Below are 20182 nucleotides of genomic sequence, written 5' to 3' on the forward strand. Positions count from 1 at the left end.
CTTCATACAAATTGAACATGAAGAGGAAGTCAGATCAGCTGCAGCCCGGATTTCCTCATCAGGTTCAATTTGTCTGAACACTGGGGGGAAAGTGACGCCAATGCTGACTGGATGCCAGGGGCACATGTCACAACAACCGCATGGAAGCCCCGGGGAGAGCGAGTGTTGGCACCGCAGGAACGGCGCCGGCATGGGAGGAGAGTATAGGCTTTTGGCCGGGATCACACTTGCGAGAAATTCGGACGAGTCTCGCATCTTAATAACCGGCACTGCCGCCAGCACTCGGGAGCGGAGCGTGCAGCTGTATAGAAATATATGCAGCTGCACTCCCGAGTGTCGGCGGCAGTGTGATCCCGGCCTTTATATTATATTGGGGGGTAAACATTTAGATCAAGAAAAGTTTGCCACTACTAGGACTTTATTATAAGCATTTGGAAGACCCCACAAAAGCAGGCATCTTATTTTCTTGCGCTAAAGTGCAGCCCTGTCCTGAGTAAATTACCACAATAATCAGAAGTTGAATAGGATTTTTCGAAATCTTTTACACAGCATTGTCCCAGTAAACAATGTGTCACACGACTGTATTGCAGCTATATTTTCATGTCTGTATTACAGTCACCATCTAGGCTTCATCACAGATCTCATGAGCCGAATTTACAGCATCATAGGCAAAAATAATATTGTAGATTTGGGTCACTAAGACCCGTGATGGTGCCTACAATTCCAGCCATAGTACAAGAAAATACAGTGATAGAATTAGCTGTTTGTTGTGCGTTTTCCCAAAGACTAAAGCCACTTGCACACGTTCAGTATTTGGTGTGTTTTCCGCCTCAGCTGATAATTCTCTTGGAGAAAGTATATATTGTAATTTCTTTAACTTTCATGCTTTTGGATTGTTCTTTTTTTTCTTGTTGTAATACTTTATGAAAGCGCAATAAAAATTCAGTTATATATATATAAAAAAAAATACCCTGAAATGCCCCAGGCAATGTGCAATTAAAGGAACCAAGCGGCCTCACGTGTCAGCTCTACTGATGAGAGAATGTGCTCGGATAAGGTATTATCCGAGCATGCTTGGGTGCTAACGGCGTGCTCAAATAATCGAGTCCCTGCGGCTGCATATGTCGTGACTGTTCAACAGTCGCAACACATGAATGGATTGCCTGTTTGTTAGAAAGTCCCTGCATGTGTTGTGGCTGTTGAACAGTCGCGAAACATGCAGCTGCGGGGACTTGGACATATTATCTGAGCACGCAGAAGACACTCGGTTAGCACCGGAGGATGCTTGGACAACACCTTATCCGAGTACGCTCGATCATCACTAGTGAGCTCCTACTTGGCTCAGATTTGTTCCACCTCTCCTTGGGGTACAGAACACACGCCTACATTAATGCTGGAACAAGGATCACTGGTGTGAGTCTTGCTGGCAGGACATACTCACATGCGCATCGATCTGTACATCCTCTGACAGATGTCGCGGATGTCGTCGTCACCTTTGGTATCTCCGGACACATCCTGCAGAAGCTCCCCCACTGCCTCAAACAAGTCATTCTCTGATTCAAAGTCAGATTGCCCGCTGTCCAGGACATCTAGTGGGGTGAAGAAACGCTGCATATTAGTACAGGGCTGTCAATGGCAGCATTCACTGGAATCAGTCCTCACATGAAGTAGGAGATGCTAATGTTTTGGCTCGGCGGCGGCTTTTCCTCAACCTCAAACCCACAGGAGGAATTCCGTGAAGTGTACACTGGAGGTGATTCAATGCATAGACGTGGGCTGCACTACTTGTGAGACACTGCACATATTAGACTGTGGATATTTATTAAGACATTAGGCCTCATTCAGACATCTAGTTTCCATGTACTTGTTCTATCAGTGGTTTTCATACATAGAAACATGGAGCCATGATAATCCTTGATACTGTTCAGATGTCTGTTTTTTCTTGGACCGAAAGTCTGCAAAAAAAAATAACCGCAACATGACCATTTTTATTCTGAGTCATGGATAAAAATCAGACATAAATGTCCGAGTCCGTGAACGGATGGCATCCATTTGCTGTCTGTTTTTTAACATAAAGGGTAGGTGAAACTTGGAAATTATTTTATTTTATGTGCACACGGTGTGGATTCTGCTGCGGATCCGCAGCGTTTCTAGCCCTGCGGGTCCGCAGCAGTTTCTGCTGCGTTGTACAGCAGCATTGTTTTCAATGGTAAAACAAAAAACGCTGTGCACATGCTGCGGATTTGCTGCGGGTTAGAATCCGCAGCATGTCAATTCTTTGTGTGGAATCCGCTGTGGTTTCACACCTTCACCATTATGAGGTGTGAAACCGCAGGGCTAAACCGCAGGACTTTTTACCTGCGGTTTTTTACAAATCCACGGGGACAAATCCGCAGCTCTCAAAAGTACGTGTGCCTTATATTTATGCATACGATTAAAATCACTTATGGTTAAAATGTCCAAATTCACAAATGCTGAAAGTTTTTTCGCTTTTTTCCCCCCCAAATGCGAAAAAAAAACCCCACATCTGAATGGGGCCTCAAGGTACCAGAGAAAAAGCCTGATTACAAAGCTTCTGACTTACTTGGAGATGTGTTCTTAGGGGTCTATTAGATGGGGGCACAAGATTGTCCTTTTGGCCTCCTGGACAGTCTACGCTCACATCTTCCGCTTTGAGTCTCTGTTGCACTAATTTTATGGTAAAATGACAGGCACTGTGCGAGTTTTTAAAACCTCTGCATGGATGTAATCTTGTATATATTTCATAGATTTGGACTGACCTGTTCAATCTGCTTATTTCTATATTGTTGTAAAAGGTGATCAAACTATAAAAGTGACCAAAAGAGTCAACCACAACAGTACAGCATCATTTATTTGCATTTATTGTTTTACTCAAAGAACAAAAAAAGGACATTGGCAGAAGTCTAGTGGGCCCCATTACAGACAACTGGGTTAGTAGGTTGTATATTATATGATAGTTCTACTAATACAATAAGGCAAATATGAATAGGTACTGACCGGAGTGACAATATACAAATCAAGCATAACAACAATGAAGCGGTGCAATGATCCCTCTATGGTGTATGAGAATATGAACTACACGACTGCTATATGGATTATACTTCAAGCACAGGTTGGCCAATAAGGGGACTGCCTCCAAATCTGGCTGAGCACTCCTCAAGTACATGGTCCATTTTTAGACTGCAAGGCCTAGACAGTCCGCAGGTGTGTCAAGGTCGTAAGTTTGGGTTTGGAGAGCTTCGGTCATCCTTGTCCGTATATAGACGGTGAAATATGTCCATCTGAACTACGCCTATGGCTGATTTTAGGGCAAAATCTTACGTGCCTTTTAAAATTTGTAGTCCTTAGCCCAGGATAGGTAGTTTTGATATGGTAGGTTCGCATCTACAATGAGGTCAGTCTTGTCGTGGCTGGTGGGCACATAAATTAGCGTGCCAAGAACCTATATTCTGAAGTATATTCTATCTAGCAGTGATAAAGTTGTGAATTCATATACACAGTGTTCACATGGCACACTCCGTGCGCTACTGCACTTGTCTGATCAGATGATGAACCTGGCACCCTGACTGGTATTTGGTAATCATATACTGTACATCGCAAGCCTTCCATGATGTACCCATTTGTGGTAGATGATGAGCAGTGGTGCCCATAGGTTCTAGCTGCATCTGTTTAATAAGTCAGAAAATACACAGAAAAAGTACAGAAACTGAAAATGTAATGTATAGCCCTGAACGTCATGGCTCACAGCTGCATGGAGCATTCAAAGGAGACAATGTTCAGAGATTGGCAATGAGCAGATTGACACCATGAGTCCCTTCACGCGTACGTCACCTCGTCCACAGCAAAAGAATACCCCAGAAGAAGAAGACATCTTCCATACATCCCTGCCCCACAATGTCACATACTAGCATTGATAGCAGACCCCTGTGTACTGCTTACTCAACAGCGGGAATCTAACATCTGCAGCGTACAGGCTGCTGTAAGTAGTGATCTATGGTCTGCAGATGGATGACAGTGACTGGAGGACATAGGAGGAGGTGTCCCCCTTCCCCTCTGCAGCGGCCCCCTTCCCCTCTGTAGCGGCCCCCTTCCCCTCTGCAGCGGCCCCCTTCCCCTCTGCAGCGGCCCCCTTCCCCTCTGCAGCGGCCCCCTTCCCCTCTGCAGCGGCCCCCTTCCCCTCTGCAGCGGCCCCCTTCCCCTCTGCAGCGGCCCCCTTCCCCTCTGCAGCGGCCCCCTTCCCCTCTGTAGTGGCCCCCTTCCCCTCTGTAGTGACCCCCTTCCCCTCTGTAGTGGCCCCCATCCCCTCTGTAGTGGCCCCCATCCCCTCTGTAGTGGCCCCCATCCCCTCTGTAGTGACCCCCTTCCCCTCTGTAGTGACCCCCATCCCTGCCCCACAATGTCACATACTAGCATTGATAGCAGACCCCTGTGTACTGCTTACTCAACAGCGGGAATCTGACATCTGCAGCGTACAGGCTGCTGTAAGTAGTGATCTATGGTCTGCAGATGGATGACAGTGACTGGAGGACATAGGAGGTGTCCCCCTTCCCCTCTGCAGTGGCCCCCTTCCCTCGGTAGTGACCCCCTTCCCCTCTGTAGCGCCCCCTTCCCCTCTGCAGTGACCCCCTTCCCCTCTGTAGTGGCCCCCTTCCCCTCTGTAGTGACCCCCTTCCCCTCTGTAGTGACCCCCTTCCCCTCTGTAGTGACCCCCTTCCCCTCTGTAGTGACCCCCTTCCCCTCTGTAGTGACCCCCTTCCCCTCTGCAGCGCCCCCTTCCCCTCTGCAGCGCCCCCTTCCCCTCTGCAGCGGCCCCTTCCCCTCTGCAGCGGCCCCCATCCCCTATGCACGTGATCAGTACTACAGGAGCTATTGGCACGATGCCATCTTATCACAGTGTCTCATACAGAGGAGCCAGATCATCCACAGCAGGCACATGTGTGGCCCCTTCATTCCCAGCCGGGCAACTGAGGTATCACACAGCGTCTGCCCGGCGCCTCCTCTTCCGAGGTCTCCGGCACAGCCCGCCCCACTTACCGGTCACATATTGCAAGAGCTCGGCATCCAGCTGTGGAAACTCGCTCCTCAGAATCTCCACGAAGGTCGCCATGTTGGCCGGCAAGTACAGCGCAGGCGTAAAAAAGGGGGTAGAAGCTAAATCTAAACTGCCAGAAGGACCTTTGCTGACGTCATGCCATGTGACCTGAAGGGGCGGCGCCTCTTCCTCCATAGAGCAGAGCAGATACGAGGAAGCTGTGGATGTCATGGCCGCATTTGGAGTGTTTTGGGGTCACAGATCAGGTAAGTGGATATTCATGCACGAGTTGGGAGCCTGCCTGGGTAGAAGGGGATGATGCTTGCATGGGACTGCTTGCTGGAGGGGGGTCTGGCTGGGGAGAAGGGGTGATGTTGCTTGCATGGGGCTGCATGTGCATGCCGGAGAGGGTCTGCCTCGGGAGAAGGGGGAGATGTTGCTTGCATGGGGCTGCATGTGCATGCCGGAGGGGGGTCTGCTTCGGGAGAAGGGGGTGATGTTGCTTGCATGGGGCTGCGTGTGCATGCCGGGGGGGGTCTGCCTGGGGAGAAAGGGGTGGTGTTGCTTGCATGGGGCTGCATGCGCATGCCTGAGGGGGGGTCTGCCTGGAGAGAAGGAGGTGATGGGGCTGCATGTGCATGCCGGAGGGGGGGGTCTGCCTGGGGAGAAAGGGGTGATGAGGCTGCATGTGCATGCTGGAGGGGGGGTCTGCCTGGGGAGAAGGGGGTGTTGGGGCTGCATGTGCATGCTGGAGGGGGGGTCTGCCTGGAGAGAAGGAGGTGATGGGGCTGCATGTGCATGCTGGAGGGGGGGTCTGTCTGGGGAGAAGGAGGTGTTGGGGCTGCATGTGCATGCTGGAGGGGGGGTCTGCCTGGGGAGAAGGGGGTGTTGGGGCTGCATGTGCATGCTGGAGGGGGGGTCTGCCTGGAGAGAAGGAGGTGATGGGGCTGCATGTGCATGCTGGAGGGGGGGTCTGCCTGGAGAGAAGGAGGTGATGGGGCTGCATGTGCATGCTGGAGGGGGGGTCTGCCTGGGGAGAAGGAGGTGATGGGGCTGCATGTGCATGCTGGAGGGGGGGTCTGCCTGGAGAGAAGGAGGTGATGGGGCTGCATGTGCATGCTGGAGGGGGGGGCTGTCTGGGGAGAAGGGGGTGTTGGGGCTGCATGTGCATGCTGGAGGGGGGGGGCTGTCTGGGGAGAAGGGGGTGTTGGGGCTGCATGTGCATGCTGGAGGGGGGCGGTCTGTCTTGGGATAAGGGGGTGTTGGGGCTGCATGTGCATGCTGGAGGGGGGCGGTCTGTCTTGGGATAAGGGGGTGTTGGGGCTGCATGTGCATGCTGGAGGGGGGGGTCTGTCTGGGGAGAAGGAGGTGTTGGGGCTGCATGTGCATGCTGGAGGGGGGGTCTGCCTGGGGAGAAGGGGGTGTTGGGGCTGCATGTGCATGCTGGAGGGGGGGTCTGCCTGGAGAGAAGGAGGTGATGGGGCTGCATGTGCATGCTGGAGGGGGGGTCTGCCTGGAGAGAAGGAGGTGATGGGGCTGCATGTGCATGCTGGAGGGGGGGTCTGCCTGGGGAGAAGGAGGTGATGGGGCTGCATGTGCATGCTGGAGGGGGGGTCTGCCTGGAGAGAAGGAGGTGATGGGGCTGCATGTGCATGCTGGAGGGGGGGGCTGTCTGGGGAGAAGGGGGTGTTGGGGCTGCATGTGCATGCTGGAGGGGGGGGGCTGTCTGGGGAGAAGGGGGTGTTGGGGCTGCATGTGCATGCTGGAGGGGGGCGGTCTGTCTGGGGATAAGGGGGTGTTGGGGCTGCATGTGCATGCTGGAGGGGGGCGGTCTGTCTTGGGATAAGGGGGTGTTGGGGCTGCATGTGCATGCTGGAGGGGGGCGGTCTGTCTTGGGATAAGGGGGTGTTGGGGCTGCATGTGCATGCTGGAGGGGGGGGTCTGTCTGGGGAGAAGGAGGTGTTGGGGCTGCATGCGCATGCTGGAGGGGGGGCTGTCTGGGGAGAAGGGGGTGTTGGGGCTGCATGCGCATGCTGGAGGGGGGGCTGTCTGGGGAGAAGGGGGTGTTGGGGCTGCATGCGCATGCTGGAGGGGGGGGCTGTCTGGGGAGAAGTAGGTGTTGGGGCTGCATGTGCATGCTGGAGGGGGGCGGTCTGTCTGGGGATAAGGGGGTGTTGGGGCTGCATGTGCATGCTGGAGGGGGGGTCTGCCTGGGGAGAAGGAGGTGTTGGGGCTGCATGTGCATGCTGGAGGGGGGGGCTGTCTGGGGAGAAGGGGGTGTTGGGGCTGCATGTGCATGCTGGAGGGGGGGGGCTGTCTGGGGAGAAGTAGGTGTTGGGGCTGCATGTGCATGCTGGAGGGGGGCGGTCTGTCTGGGGATAAGGGGGTGTTGGGGCTGCATGCGCATGCTGGAGGGGGGCGGTCTGTCTGGGGATAAGGGGGTGTTGGGGCTGCATGTGCATGCTGGAGGGGGGGTCTGCCTGGGGAGAAGGAGGTGTTGGGGCTGCATGTGCATGCTGGAGGGGGGGGTCTGCCTGGGGAGAAGGAGGTGTTGGGGCTGCATGCGCATGCTGGAGGGGGGCGGTCTGTCTGGGGATAAGGGGGTGTTGGGGCTGCATGTGCATGCTGGAGGGGGGGTCTGCCTGGGGAGAAGGAGGTGTTGGGGCTGCATGTGCATGCTGGAGGGGGGGTCTGCCTGGGGAGAAGGAGGTGTTGGGGCTGCATGTGCATGCTGGAGGGGGGGTCTGCCTGGGGAGAAGGGAGTGATGTTGCTTGCATGGGACTGCGTGCTCTGGGTCTGCGTAGGGAAGGGGGTGCGCATCCGCTCACCCTGTTGGGTGTGTTGCCGAGTGCGCTGCTGCTCGCACCAATGTTTTTCCTTTCGCCGCACCTTTAAAGGGAATCTGTCAGCCCATTTTAGCCCTATCAGCTGCCGGCACCATTCTGTAATGCTGTAGATAAGCCCCCGATGTATCCTGAAAAATAAGAAAAGTTAGATTATACTCAGCGTCGCGGTCTGGTGCCTCCCATCTTCGTACGATGACGTCCTTCTTATTTCTGCGGCGCTCCTGCGCAGGCGTACTTTATCTGTCCTGTTGAGGGCTGAGTAAAGTACTGCAGTGCGCAGGCGTTGGGAAAGGTCAGAGTGGTCCGGCGTCTGCACACTGCAGTACTCTGCTCTGCCCTCAACAGGACAGATAAAGTACGCCTGCGCAGGAGCCGCGGCAGAAGTAAGAAGGAGGACGGCATCTCTAGAAGATGGGAGGCACCGGACGCCCGGGTGAGTATAATCTAACTCGTTTTTCTTATCTTTCAGGTTAGCTGTAGATAAGCCTCTGATGGCGGTGCCGGCAGCTGATAGGGCTAAAAATAGGTGACAGATTCCCTTTAAGGCTTGGCACCCACTGTTTTGTTCACTGTGACATGGCAGTGGGCTTCATACAGTCTGATCAGAATGTAAAGTAATAACCTCATGTTTAGTTTGTAAATTTTTGCTGATGAGCATTAGATCATGGTGTGAATATTGGGAGGTATGGCCATGTCTTTTTGTACAACATAGACTAGTTTCACACTAGAGTATGGAGGAGCTGCGGAGGCATGCGGACTTCCTCCATGAAGCTTCGCCCACGGCCGCACCTCCTCCGGTCAGCTTCACCTCCGGCATGTGGCCTGCGTACCCTATCTTTAGCATTGGGTATGCAGGCCGTGCCAATGTATACGGATGCCTCCCTATGCGTTGTTTTAGCGGTGCGGCGACCGAACCAAAATGCAAAACGTTGCGTTCGGCGCAGGTCACCGCACTGTTCTACGCATACATCAGCATGGCCTGCGTACCCAGTGGTAAAGATAGGGTATGCAGGCTGCATGCCGATGGAGGCGGAGCTGACTGGAGGAGGTGTGGCAATGGGCGGAGCTTTACGGAGGAAGGCCGCATCCCTCCGCAGCTCCTCCCATACACTAGTGTGAATCTAGCCTTAGGCAGGATTTTTCTTTACAAAAAAAAAGTCTCTTTTATTCTAGGTGTTGTGGATTTCTTCCATCTCTTTTCACCGTACCCTCCACAGTAGTGACCTCTTTGGATGTCAATTCATCATTTGTCATCTCTCCACCAAGTGGAGTGCTGCTGCCTCCACCATCTGTGTTCTGCCAAAATAGGTGTGACCCAGCGCACCTCCGATGTCAGATGAGTCTAAGATCTCTGAAATTCCCCTCCCCTCTTTCCACTTCTCATGGCTTGCTAGGGGTGGTCCTGTGGGGGTCTACCACCTTTTCATTTCCTTTGTCCAGTATTTAATTCTCACCTTTACCGTATTTGCTTTACATACTCTCTGTACTGTCATGCTTCTCTATGTCTTTAATTCGGGGCTATGTTTTTTTTTTTTTTTTGGTCATCCTAGGATGTGTTATCTATGGCACAGAGCCCACCTAGGTCCCCTTCCCTTTACCCAGGCTCATGTCCTATAGTGTATTCAATGAGAGAGGAATTTTGTGTTAAGTACTGTAATACAATTTTTGCAGCTGAAGCACAGGGGACTTTGGTTCAAAATGTGTGTTGTTGTTTTTTTTTGTCATTAATCTCTAATGTGCCTTAGTTGTTTTGATTTCTAAAACTCATTATCATTCATTTGTATGTATGCATATATTTTAGTTCTAACGATTTGACTTGTAATAAAATAGTTTGACAGCTATGAGTTGTTTTCATTTCTAGAATGATAAAGCTCGGTATGACATTAGTGGAGTACCATATTTTTCGCTTTGTAAGGTAAACTTTTTCCCCCCGAAGTTGGGGGGAAATTTGGGGGTGCGTCTTACAAAGCATACGTGCCTTACCGATACTGTGGGTGTAGGCCGCAGGCTGGGATGAGGGGGGGTGTCCTGGTGCCCGGCGGTTGCTGGCCGCTGCTGCGGGTGCCGCCAGTGCGTAGTGGTGCTGCGTGGGTGTCCGGCGCTGCCTTGGGCTCTGCCAACATTTTGCGACATGCCAGAACCCCAGTACTTCCACGGGGGGCGGCGCATGCCCAGACAGTAATCTCAGGACCAAGATCTGGAGAGATGAGATCTCGGCGCTGTGTTTTTGTTTTTTTGTCCATAATTGTTTTTTTTTCCCTTCCCCATGAGAGATGGTATCCACCCCCAGGAACAGGAAACCTGTAGCAGAGATAAAAGAAGGGGGCGGCGCCTCCTCAGTTTGGTTTCCTGTTCCTGCAGGTGCCTGTGGCAGGTCTCATACCTCCAGGGGGATCCCCCTCTGATGAAGTCCGATCTGGAGACCGAGGTCCGTATGGGGGGAAAGGCAGCTGGGCGCGGTGGCACGCGCCTGTAATCCCAGCCAAGGGGGGGACTGTCAGTGCCGCACGCATTACCCCCGCTGGACTCCCGGGTGGCCGCTCCTGTCTGGAGGCTGGGCCGGGAGGAGGCGTGCCCATCACGACGCTGGCGCCGACTGAATAGGGGACGGCTTCCGGTCGCACTGGAAGTGACGTCACACGCCGCGGGTAGCCGGTGTACTGGACACTTCCGGGAGGGAGTTGATCCAGGAGCGCGCACACCGCTCCCCCATTATAATGAAACAAGGCGCAGGCGGCAGCAGCAGCTGGTAAAGCATGGCGGACCCTGCAACTGAAGTGCGAACAACAGAGGAAGACCCGGAGGCTACCGTAGTACCAGGGGGTATGGGTGAGTGCCTTTGTAAAGCAAAAATGTGTGAGCAATGATGACCTCTGTCATGTGTTCCCTAGCATTAATGCTCTCATCAGGTGACAGCTGCTAAGCAGCTTAAAGCTGGAGAATATAAAAACTATTATCCGGGACGGGGAAAAAACAAAGCAGCACGCTGCGCTCTGCCAAACCTACTTCAACCCCACCCCCTACAGAGATTCAAACGGGAGGACTCAGAGGAACAGTTGGGAGAGTAGCCCTCTGATGATTCAGACCTGAACTCCTCAGACGAGGAAGAAGGTCACCTTTATTTCTGTCCAAAGATATCGGAATGCTGTCAGGTTTACCATGGGGATTGAAACGCCTAGGGAGCTGCAGACAGTACAGGATTTCATGTTTAGTAATTTAGAAAGGAAGGGACGCAAGGTTCCCTTCCCACGGTCAGGATGGCCGAGCGTTCTAAGGCGCTGCATTCAGGTCGCAGTCTCCCCTGGAGGCGCGGGTTCAGATCCCACTTCTGCCACAAACACTTAAAAGTAAATACCCGTTTGATAAAGAAGTATGTTAAAATTTGGGGAAAAAAAAAGCTCCTACACTGGATGCTGCCATCGCCTGTACCTCCAGAGGGATAGCCCTGCCATTTGAAGACATGGGCGCCATAAAAGATCCCTGAAGAAAAAAAAAAAAAAAAAGCTGATGCTTTTCTAAAAATCTGCTTGAGGCTGCGTGCCCACGATGCGATTTTTTTAAGCGTTTTGCCGCGATTTTCGGCGCGAAAACGTTTAAAAATCGTGTACAGAACGCCCCCCATGCATTCCTATGGCATTCCGCACATGCTGTGCTAATGCTGCGCTTTTTTCCGTGGCGGAATCGCATCGTGGAAAAAATCGCAGCATGGTCATTCTTTTGTGCGGAATCGCAAAGAATTGCCGCGATTCCGCACCCATAGGAATGCATGAGAATCGCTTACTTCCCGCATGAGGCTATGCCCAACTTGCGGGAAGTTAAGCGTCTCATGTGCGGTTCGTACCCACGGTGTGGAGGAGAGGAGACTGTCCTCCAGGCCCTGGGCACCATACCCCTGTAAAAAAAAAAAAAAAAATCGGGGTATATTTACCTTCCGGCGTCCCGCGCTGCATTCCCTGCCTAAGCGTTCCCAGTAATGCCTTGCGGCAAGGTCCTGTGATGACGTAGTCTCGCGTGACCGCTATAGTGACACGAGACCAACGTCATCACAGGTTACGCAAGGCATTACTGGGAACGCTGAGGCCCGGGATGGCAGCGCGGGACGTCGGAAGGTAAATATACCCCGATTTTTTTATTTTTTTTAACATTTTATCTTTTACTATTGATGCCGCATAGGCGGCCTCAATAGTAAAAAGCTGGTCACACTTGTCAAACACTATGTTTGACGAGTGTGACCAACCTGTCAATCACTTTCCAAGCGATGCTTCAAATCAAAGTGCTTGAGAAAATCGCGGCAAAATCGCAAACAGAATCGCGGTGAAATCGCGTGGAAAAAAACGCGCATTGGACTCCGTCCAATGTGCATGCGCCCCTTCAAATTCGGATTGCACAGCACTATGGAAAAAAATTAGGCCGCAGATTTCCAGTCGAAGGTCAAGTGCCGTGCAGTCCCGTGTGAGGGACAATACCTCTTCAGGAAGGTGTCAGACAAATTTTTGGGAAAAGCGGGGGAAAAAAAAAAAAAGATTCCCACCACTCACCTTCTCTAGGCTCCAAATTTCAGTGGGGGGGAAAGACTTCGACACCAGGGGCGGCATTACCTGCCTCAAATTGAATAACCAAGCCATTATCGGGAGGTCTGCGCAGCCCCCCACTGTAGTGAATAAAAATGACACGTGACAAAAAGAACCAGGCCATGATAGAGGAGGTTTAGCTCCTCATACAAAAGTAAGCACTGATAAAAGTACCACCTCACCAAATAGGAAATGGATTCTACTGCACCCTGTTCCTCACGCCAAAGCCAGACAGTCCATTGAGAACAATATTCAACATGAGAGCATTGATCCGTTATCCGTGCGGATAGCTTCAAAATGGAAACTTTAAAATCGGCGAGCACCCTAAAAGTGGTGGTTACTTGGCCTGGGCTGCTACAGGGCAGTAGTGGATCTAACCAATGCTTACTACCATGTGCCAATATGGGCCACCGGCCATTCTAGACTGAGCGTGAGTGCATTTGTCAGGTCACAGCCGCTAAGCAGCTTGAGCCTGGGCTGGGACCCGAATTGGAGACCAGCCAGCGCTCACAGGTCATGCATTTAAAGGAGAACGTCTGCAATACCTAAGGGGGAGTGGAGATTGCTCAGGTCCCCACTCGCCTTTGATATCAATGCCTTCCCTTCGGGGTGTCATGGGCCCCTCGCATACTCACAAAGATCATCTCAGAGATGACGTTCCGTGTGAGAAAAGAAAACATACTGCTAGTATCCTATATGGACGATATCCTTGTCGTGGGGAACAGCAAGAGAATTGTGGAGAGGCAGTCACAAAAGTATTGGAGATATTAACCAGGTTAGGCTGGATGGTAAACATAAAAAAAAAAAAAAAAATCCAGGTTGGTCCGGACTAGACAAGAATTCCTCTGAATTCAGTTAGATTCAGTCAAACAACAATGTGTCCTCCCAGAGAGGAAGAGTCGGACTGTTCATCAAAAGTACAACAAATACAACCTGGTCAGGCCATATCGGTAAGAGGGGCGATGTCACTTCTAGGTCCCTTAAACAGCGATAATCCCGGCGGTCCGGTGAGCTCAAAACCACACACAAAAAAAAAAAATTACAGTGGCAGATCTTGACCGAGCAGGGAAAATACCCTTGCAATTTGAACTGGGAGATAGTCTTGTCGCCAGAAGTTCACAACTCGTTAAAATGGTGGCTGAGCGCCAAAAACTTAAGCAGGGCAGTACCCTGGTCTGTTCAGAATCCGGTGGTGCTAACCGCGGACACAAGTCCGATAGGTTAGGGAGCACACCTAGCGGATCGGATTCTATAGGGCCAATGGGAACCCTCAATAAGAACAGCATCCTCCAGTTTAAAATAACTGGCAGCTGTAGAGTGGGCATTTCTTCAGGTAAAAGAAGAAATCCAAGGCAAACATGTTGCAATTTTATCAGACAATAGTACAGCCATAGCCTACATAATAATCTTATATAGATTACATAAACCAGCAAGGGGGTACATGGCCAACATTTTTGGCAGAAGCAAAAAAACAAAAAAATTTTTATTCATGTTGGCAGAAAACAATCTTCTGTCCCTGACGGGTACACATTTGAAAGGGACAGTCAATCATCTGGCCGACTTCTTAGGCCGGCATGTGTTACACCAGGGGGAGTGGGCCCTAAATCTGGAGACATTTGGGAGAGTCCATGCCGTATGTGGCACACCAGAAGTGAGTCTATTTTCCACAAGAAAGAATCGGAAAATAAACAGGTTCTACTCTCTAAACCCAAGAGAACACCCAGAAGGGGTGGATGCACTGCTACACCGCTGAGAATTTCGCCTAGCTTGTGCATTTCCCCCTATTCCGTTAATTCCAATATACCTGGAAAAGATTCAAGAAGAGAAGGCACGAGTAATTCTTATCGCGCCTTCTGGCCAAAAAGAGCATAGTTCACATGACTCAGACGCATGTCTATCTCAAACCCATGGATCCTCCTGGATATCCCGAATCTAGTCACCAGGGCCCAGTACTACATCCTCAATTGCACAGACTCCATCTCACCGCATGGAACTTGAGAGGGGACTTCTTTTAGCAGAGAGATTCTCAGGCCCTTGGTGACCACCTGGCTTGTTAGCATGAAAAACGTAACCTCAGTCAAGTACCAAAAAATTTGGGAAAGGTTCCTGGAGTTCTCAGGCTGACAGTTATCCAAACGAGCCAGGAAGTTCCAATAAAATAAATCCTGGAATTCCTCCAAAACGGGCTAGAAAGAGGGTTGTCCATGAGCACCCTAAAAGTATCTGCCCTGGGTGCCTTGTTGGAAAAAAAAACTTGCCAATCACCCTAGGGTCTATAGGTTCATTCGAACCTCCTTCACAATCAGACCCTCAAAATTACTAAGGTAGCTCCCTGGGATCTAAATTTAGTATTAAATGCCCCATCATCTCCTTTCGAGCCTATTACTTCCACTTCGGTAAAGGCATTAACGTTAAAAACGGTACTCCTGGTGCCCTGACTTCAGCTCGACGTATCTGCAAGCTATCTCTGTAAATTCCCCATACGCTACTTTCGGGATGACAGAGTAATCATAAAAACTGACCCAGCCTTCCTCCCGAAGGTCAACTCCGAAATTCCACATGGACCAGGAAATAATTTTGCCCTCGTTTTATGCCTACCCAAAATCCCAGGGAGAGCAAACTTTTCATTTCTTGGATGTCAGGCATTGCCAACTCCAATATATAGAGGTCGCAAAATTATGGCGACAGTCTTCGGCCCTTTTTGTCTCCTTCCAGGAGACAAACTGGGAAAGAAGGAGAAGGGGAGAAGAAAAGAAAAAAAAAAAAAGCTTCAAAATCAACCATTGCACGATGGCTACGTATGGCTATTTCACTGTCTTACTCTTCCTCAGGTCAGACTTCCCCACTTTGTGTAACAGCTCACTCCACAAGAGCCATAGCCACATCCTGGGCTGAAAGGGCAAATGCATCTGTAGAACAGATTTGTAAAGCAGCAGTATGGTCTTCACCATCCACTTTCTTCCATCACTATAGGCTAGACCTAGGGCTCTCAAATCTTGCCTTTGGGGAGAAGTGTTATCTGCTGTTCTCCCACCCTAGGAGTCTCTGCTATCTTTCCTCTCATGTGCGGTGCTGTCATGGGGAAGGGAAAATATGATAATTACTTACCGGTAAGGCCTGTTTCACACTTCAGGTTTTTTTTAAATCAATCAAAATCCGCCAAAAGATGAAAATGGCGGATCCGCTAAAAATGTGTAAAAATGGATGCCAGCTGATAGTACGGATCCATTTTTTTACGGATCCGCTATTCTGATTTTTGTGCGGATCCGTAGGCATCCTTTTTTCACATCCATTGGATCTGTTTTCTTGCGAATCTGTTTTTCCACACCTCCAAAATGGGATGCTCCCAAAATGTGATTGGATACTGGAAACTAGGGAAAACTATATCTAGGATGTTGTGATACAATTTCTTTGAAAGGTTTTAGAGCTAGTGGCAGCGATGGAAGGAGTTAGTGCGAGTATGGAAGGAGTTATTGCGAGTATTGACAGCTTCTGTGTGGAATTTGATCTTCACTGCAATCGGTTGGCAATTATTGCTCTCCAGAGGGAGAAAAGAAGACTGCGACTCCTGCGTCTGAGGAGACGGCGCCAGTGGATTCATCCCATTAATGTGCAGAGGTTTACCCGTGGCGTTTTTTCCACACTATACCTGGAATTGAAGGATAATCCTGAAAAGTTCTTCAACTATGTGCGCATGAGGCAGGAATTGTTCCAGATATTGGTGGAGCGTGTTGGAGAACAAATCCGGAGAAGGGACACACAAATGCGGTTTTCTGTATCACCGGCGGAGCGTTTGATGGTGACCCTTCGGTAAGTTATCTACTTTTTAAAATGTTTCAGATTCTGCATGCTTTTATTGTTATGTTATGGCTTGTAGTTTGTATTAATTTTACTTTTTTCCCTTTTTTAACAGATTCCTGGCAACTGGAGAATCATTCACCTCCCTCCATTTCCAGTTCCGGATTGGGATTTCAACTATTTCTGGAATTATCCAACAGACCTGCCAGGCATTGTGGGATTGTCTACAGGAGGAATACATCCCACAGCCAACACAGGAGAGGTGGCTGGAGATTGCCGAAAAGTTTCAACAAATCTGCCAGTTTCCAAATTGCGTTGGTGCTGTAGATGGGAAGCATATTCGGATTGTGAAACCCATTGGATCTGGTTCACAGTTTTACAACTATAAGAAATACTTTTCTATTGTCCTTATGGCCATTTCGGACGCAAACTGCAAATTCATTGCTGTGGACATTGGTGCATACGGTCGTTCAAATGACTCTCAGGTCTTCAAGATGTCCACCATGGGCCGTCGTTTGTATGGAGACAATTTTGAGTTCCCACCTCCAAGACAACTCCCTGGAACAACAGGCCCACCAATGCCTTTTGTGTGCATTGGTGACGACGCTTTTCAGCTTTCTAAACACCTACTCAAGCCATATGGTAGTCGTGGACTGACACACCGGAAAAAAATATATAACTATCGATTTGACCAGAGCGCGCAGAGTGGTGGAGTGCGCGTTTGGAATTTTAACTGCCAAATGGAGAGTCCTGTTAACGGCCATTAAAATGAAAACAGAGACTGTGGATGAGGTGGTGAAGGTGTGTGTCATCCTGCACAACTTTGTCCTTTCAAAGGAACCTGTTTCCATACAAGAAAATCTGTCTGAAACCACCTTGTGGGATTATCACCAGCAAACTTCGGAGTACTGGGTCAGTGGCAAGAATGAGGGACACCTTTGCAGACTATTTTCTGACACCAGAGGGACAACTGGACTGGCAAGATGACATGGTATACTTTTTTTTTTTTTAATATACCAATTGTGGGTACTAAGTGTTGTGTTACCAAGTGTGGTTTTTTTTTTTTTTTTTTTTATAAAGTTTTACACTTTGAAATGGTACCAAGCGTTGTTACCAAGTGTTGTGTTTCCAATTTTTTTTTTTAAAAACTTTAACACTGTGAAATGATACCAAGTGTTGTGGTACCAAGTGTTCGTTTTTTTTTTACCTTGTACACCACCGGTGTACTGTGAAATGTTACCAAGTGTTGTATTACCTTTTACACTACCGGTATACTTTTTTTTTTCAATAAATGTATTTATTACAATTTTTAAACAGTAAGAGTAGTGAAAAGAATCATTACAGAGTCATTACAATGTCTAAAGCTATACATTACACCTCTGTAAAAGCAGCACACGTGTAGCCAAACAAAGGCTCTGGCATATGAGGGTATATGCTTGCTATCTTGAGAATCACCTACGGACATAAGCTTTACAGACATAGCAGATAACCTGCAAAAAGGTAATTATAGAAATAGGAGAGAAAGAAGGAAAGAAAAACATAGCAAAGGAAGGAGGAGAAAGAGGGAGATGGGGAAAAGGGAAGTAAGGAGGGAGAGAAGGGAAAGAGTTAAAGGAGACCCGTCAGTGGAAATGCCCACTTATTGAGGATTATGAATATGTGCGCAGCCATGTCAGGAACCTGGTGCTCTCCTTAAAGGATTGCCATAGGAACCAGGTGCGTTCCTGTTCATACGTAGCATCACTGTCACCCGCCGCCAATGACTCCAGGCGCTGTAGCCTCTCCATCTCAGCTATCCATTCCTCCGTGGAGGGGACCACAGTGGACCTCCAATGCCGGGGAATAACTGCTCTGGCAGCTGTTAGAATCTTAGGATCCCCTTCTTGACGGAGGCTATTGAACTGGGAATCATGGACAGTAGGGCCATTTGAGGGGAGGGCTCATGGCGAACCCCAGTCATCAGATGGAAGGCATTGAAAACTGAACTCCAGAAGGCCTGTAGGGGACCACAGGACCACCAAATATGAAGCATAGAGCCCGTGGCGGATCCGCATCTCCCACAAGCATCCGGGGTCTCCGGGTTAATCCTGTGAAGAGTAGGACACCTATACCAACGCGTCAGCAATTTATAATTCCTCTCCTGCGCCTGACTAGACATTGTCATCTTATGCGCAAGAGTGAAAATTTTTAAACTATCCGCCTCAGAAAAGGTGAGCCCTAGGTCCCTCTCCCAAACCTCCATAAATCCCAGCGTAGTAGAGGGAAGTGAATTCAAGACCAGGCCATAGAGGACCGAAAGCACGTGGGAGGGGCCCTCGGAAGGGAGCATCAGGGACTCAAATGGTGTCAGCACCCCCATCGGCACACTGAGAAGAAAGTTCCGCAATTGTAGGAACTCCAGCCAAGACAGCGGCGTCGCACGGCCAGGGTCTCGCAACCCCCTGTAAATCGGAGAGCCCCGCAAACCTATCCCTCACCTGACCCAGTCCCACCCCGTCAAGTCGTGTCCAACATAAATACGTGGTTCTATTCATTGCTGGGGGGAAAGCCGGATTGTCAAAAAGAGGACTCAATCTGCTCAGTTGGGAGGCCAGGCGTAATTTCACGTATGATCTGTCCCAGAACTTCAGAACAATCTGTGTGAGTGGAGCATAACTCGACACAGGTGGGCGTCCAATCCCCCCAAGCCAAGGCAACCAGTACAAAGAAGAGGGCGATAAAAGTTTCTCCAAGAGCACCCACTGTTTATGAGCATCACCGAACCTCCAGTCGACAATCCTAGAGAGCAAGACTGCCTGGTAATAACATTTAAAATCAGGGAGGCCTACCCCCCCTTTAGTCTTAGGTCTCACCCGAACCGAAAACCGAATCCGCGGTTTCCTAGTTCCCCAAATAAAGCTATTGATAGCAGATTGCAGACGCCTGAAAAAGCAATCCGGAACCTGCACTGGAGCCGTCTGAAAAAGATAGAGGAATTGGGGCAAAATTTCTATCTTGATCATTCCCACCCGTCCGAACCAAGATAGTTGAGGTCTGCTATATCGTTTAAGGTCCGAGAGAGTTTTCCTTAGGAGCGGGACATAGTTCAGAGCATATGTTGCGCCAACGTCAGCAGGTATAAGGACTCCTAAATATTTCAAGGCGGCAGTCTTCCATTTAAAAGAAAAGGACGCCTGGAGCTGAGAGACCAGATCATCAGGCAAGGAGATATTAAGCGCCTCCGTCTTGGAATAGTTGACTTTAAAGTTTGAAACCTCCCCAAACCTACGGAACTCTCGAAGAAACACAGGAAAGGCCACAGTCGGGTTGGTAATGTATAATAATAGGTCATCCGCGTACAGGGATATCTTAAACTCATTTTGGCCAATCCGCAGACCCTCAATATCAGGTGTCTTCCTTAATGCCACTGCCAGGTGTTCCATTGCAAGGATATAAAGTAAGGGGGGAAAGGGGGCAACCTTGACAGATCCCGTTCCTTATATCAATGGGCGATGAAAGGGTGCCATTCACTCTGAGACGGGCCGTAGGTCTATGATATAAAGCAAAAATCCTCTCTAACATGTTAGGACCCACACCCAGTTGCTTCAGGGAAGCGCGAAGAAAGGGCCAGCCTAGGCGATCAAACGCCTTCTCAGCATCGATAATAAGCATGCTGGAACCCTTCCTGTGCACATGTACGAAGTCAGAAGCAACGTCTTTACCGTGTTATCCCTGGCCTCCCTATGTGGCACAAAGCCTGTCTGATCATAATGGATGGATCCAGGGAGAACAGGGTTCAGCCTACCAGCCAACACTTTCGCAAACATCTTCACATCCACATTAATAAGGGATATGGGCCTATAGCTTGCACACAATAGGGGGTCCTTCCCTGGTTTAGGAATCACGGTGATTGTGGCCATCAGCGTTTGGGGAG

At 49.9% G+C, this 20182-nt stretch overlaps 1 protein-coding gene and 1 long non-coding RNA gene across 2 annotated transcripts in view; one reads left to right on the forward strand and one right to left on the reverse strand.

Moving 5' to 3' along the window:
• ABCF3 (ATP binding cassette subfamily F member 3) overlaps positions 1–5188 on the reverse strand; it is a 69341-nt gene extending 64153 nt beyond the window's left edge. The window contains exons 1-2 of the mRNA XM_073589259.1: positions 5056–5188; positions 1442–1589 (exon numbers count right to left, since the gene is read on the reverse strand). Coding sequence (XP_073445360.1) covers positions 1442–1589; positions 5056–5128 — 221 coding nt within the window. The 5' untranslated portion in view covers positions 5129–5188. The remainder of the gene's footprint in view (positions 1–1441; positions 1590–5055) is intronic.
• Positions 5189–5196: 8 nt separating this feature from the next.
• LOC141100647 (uncharacterized) lies at positions 5197–9741 on the forward strand. Its single transcript, XR_012234731.1, has 2 exons — positions 5197–5319; positions 9074–9741. It is a non-coding gene; the product is annotated as an uncharacterized lncRNA (long non-coding RNA).
• Positions 9742–20182: the final 10441 nt, after the last annotated feature.

This window comes from Dendrobates tinctorius, unplaced genomic scaffold, assembly GCF_039654945.1.
Source record: "Dendrobates tinctorius isolate UK_male_01 unplaced genomic scaffold, ASM3965494v1 ptg000107l, whole genome shotgun sequence".
NCBI lineage: Eukaryota > Metazoa > Chordata > Amphibia > Anura > Dendrobatidae > Dendrobates > Dendrobates tinctorius.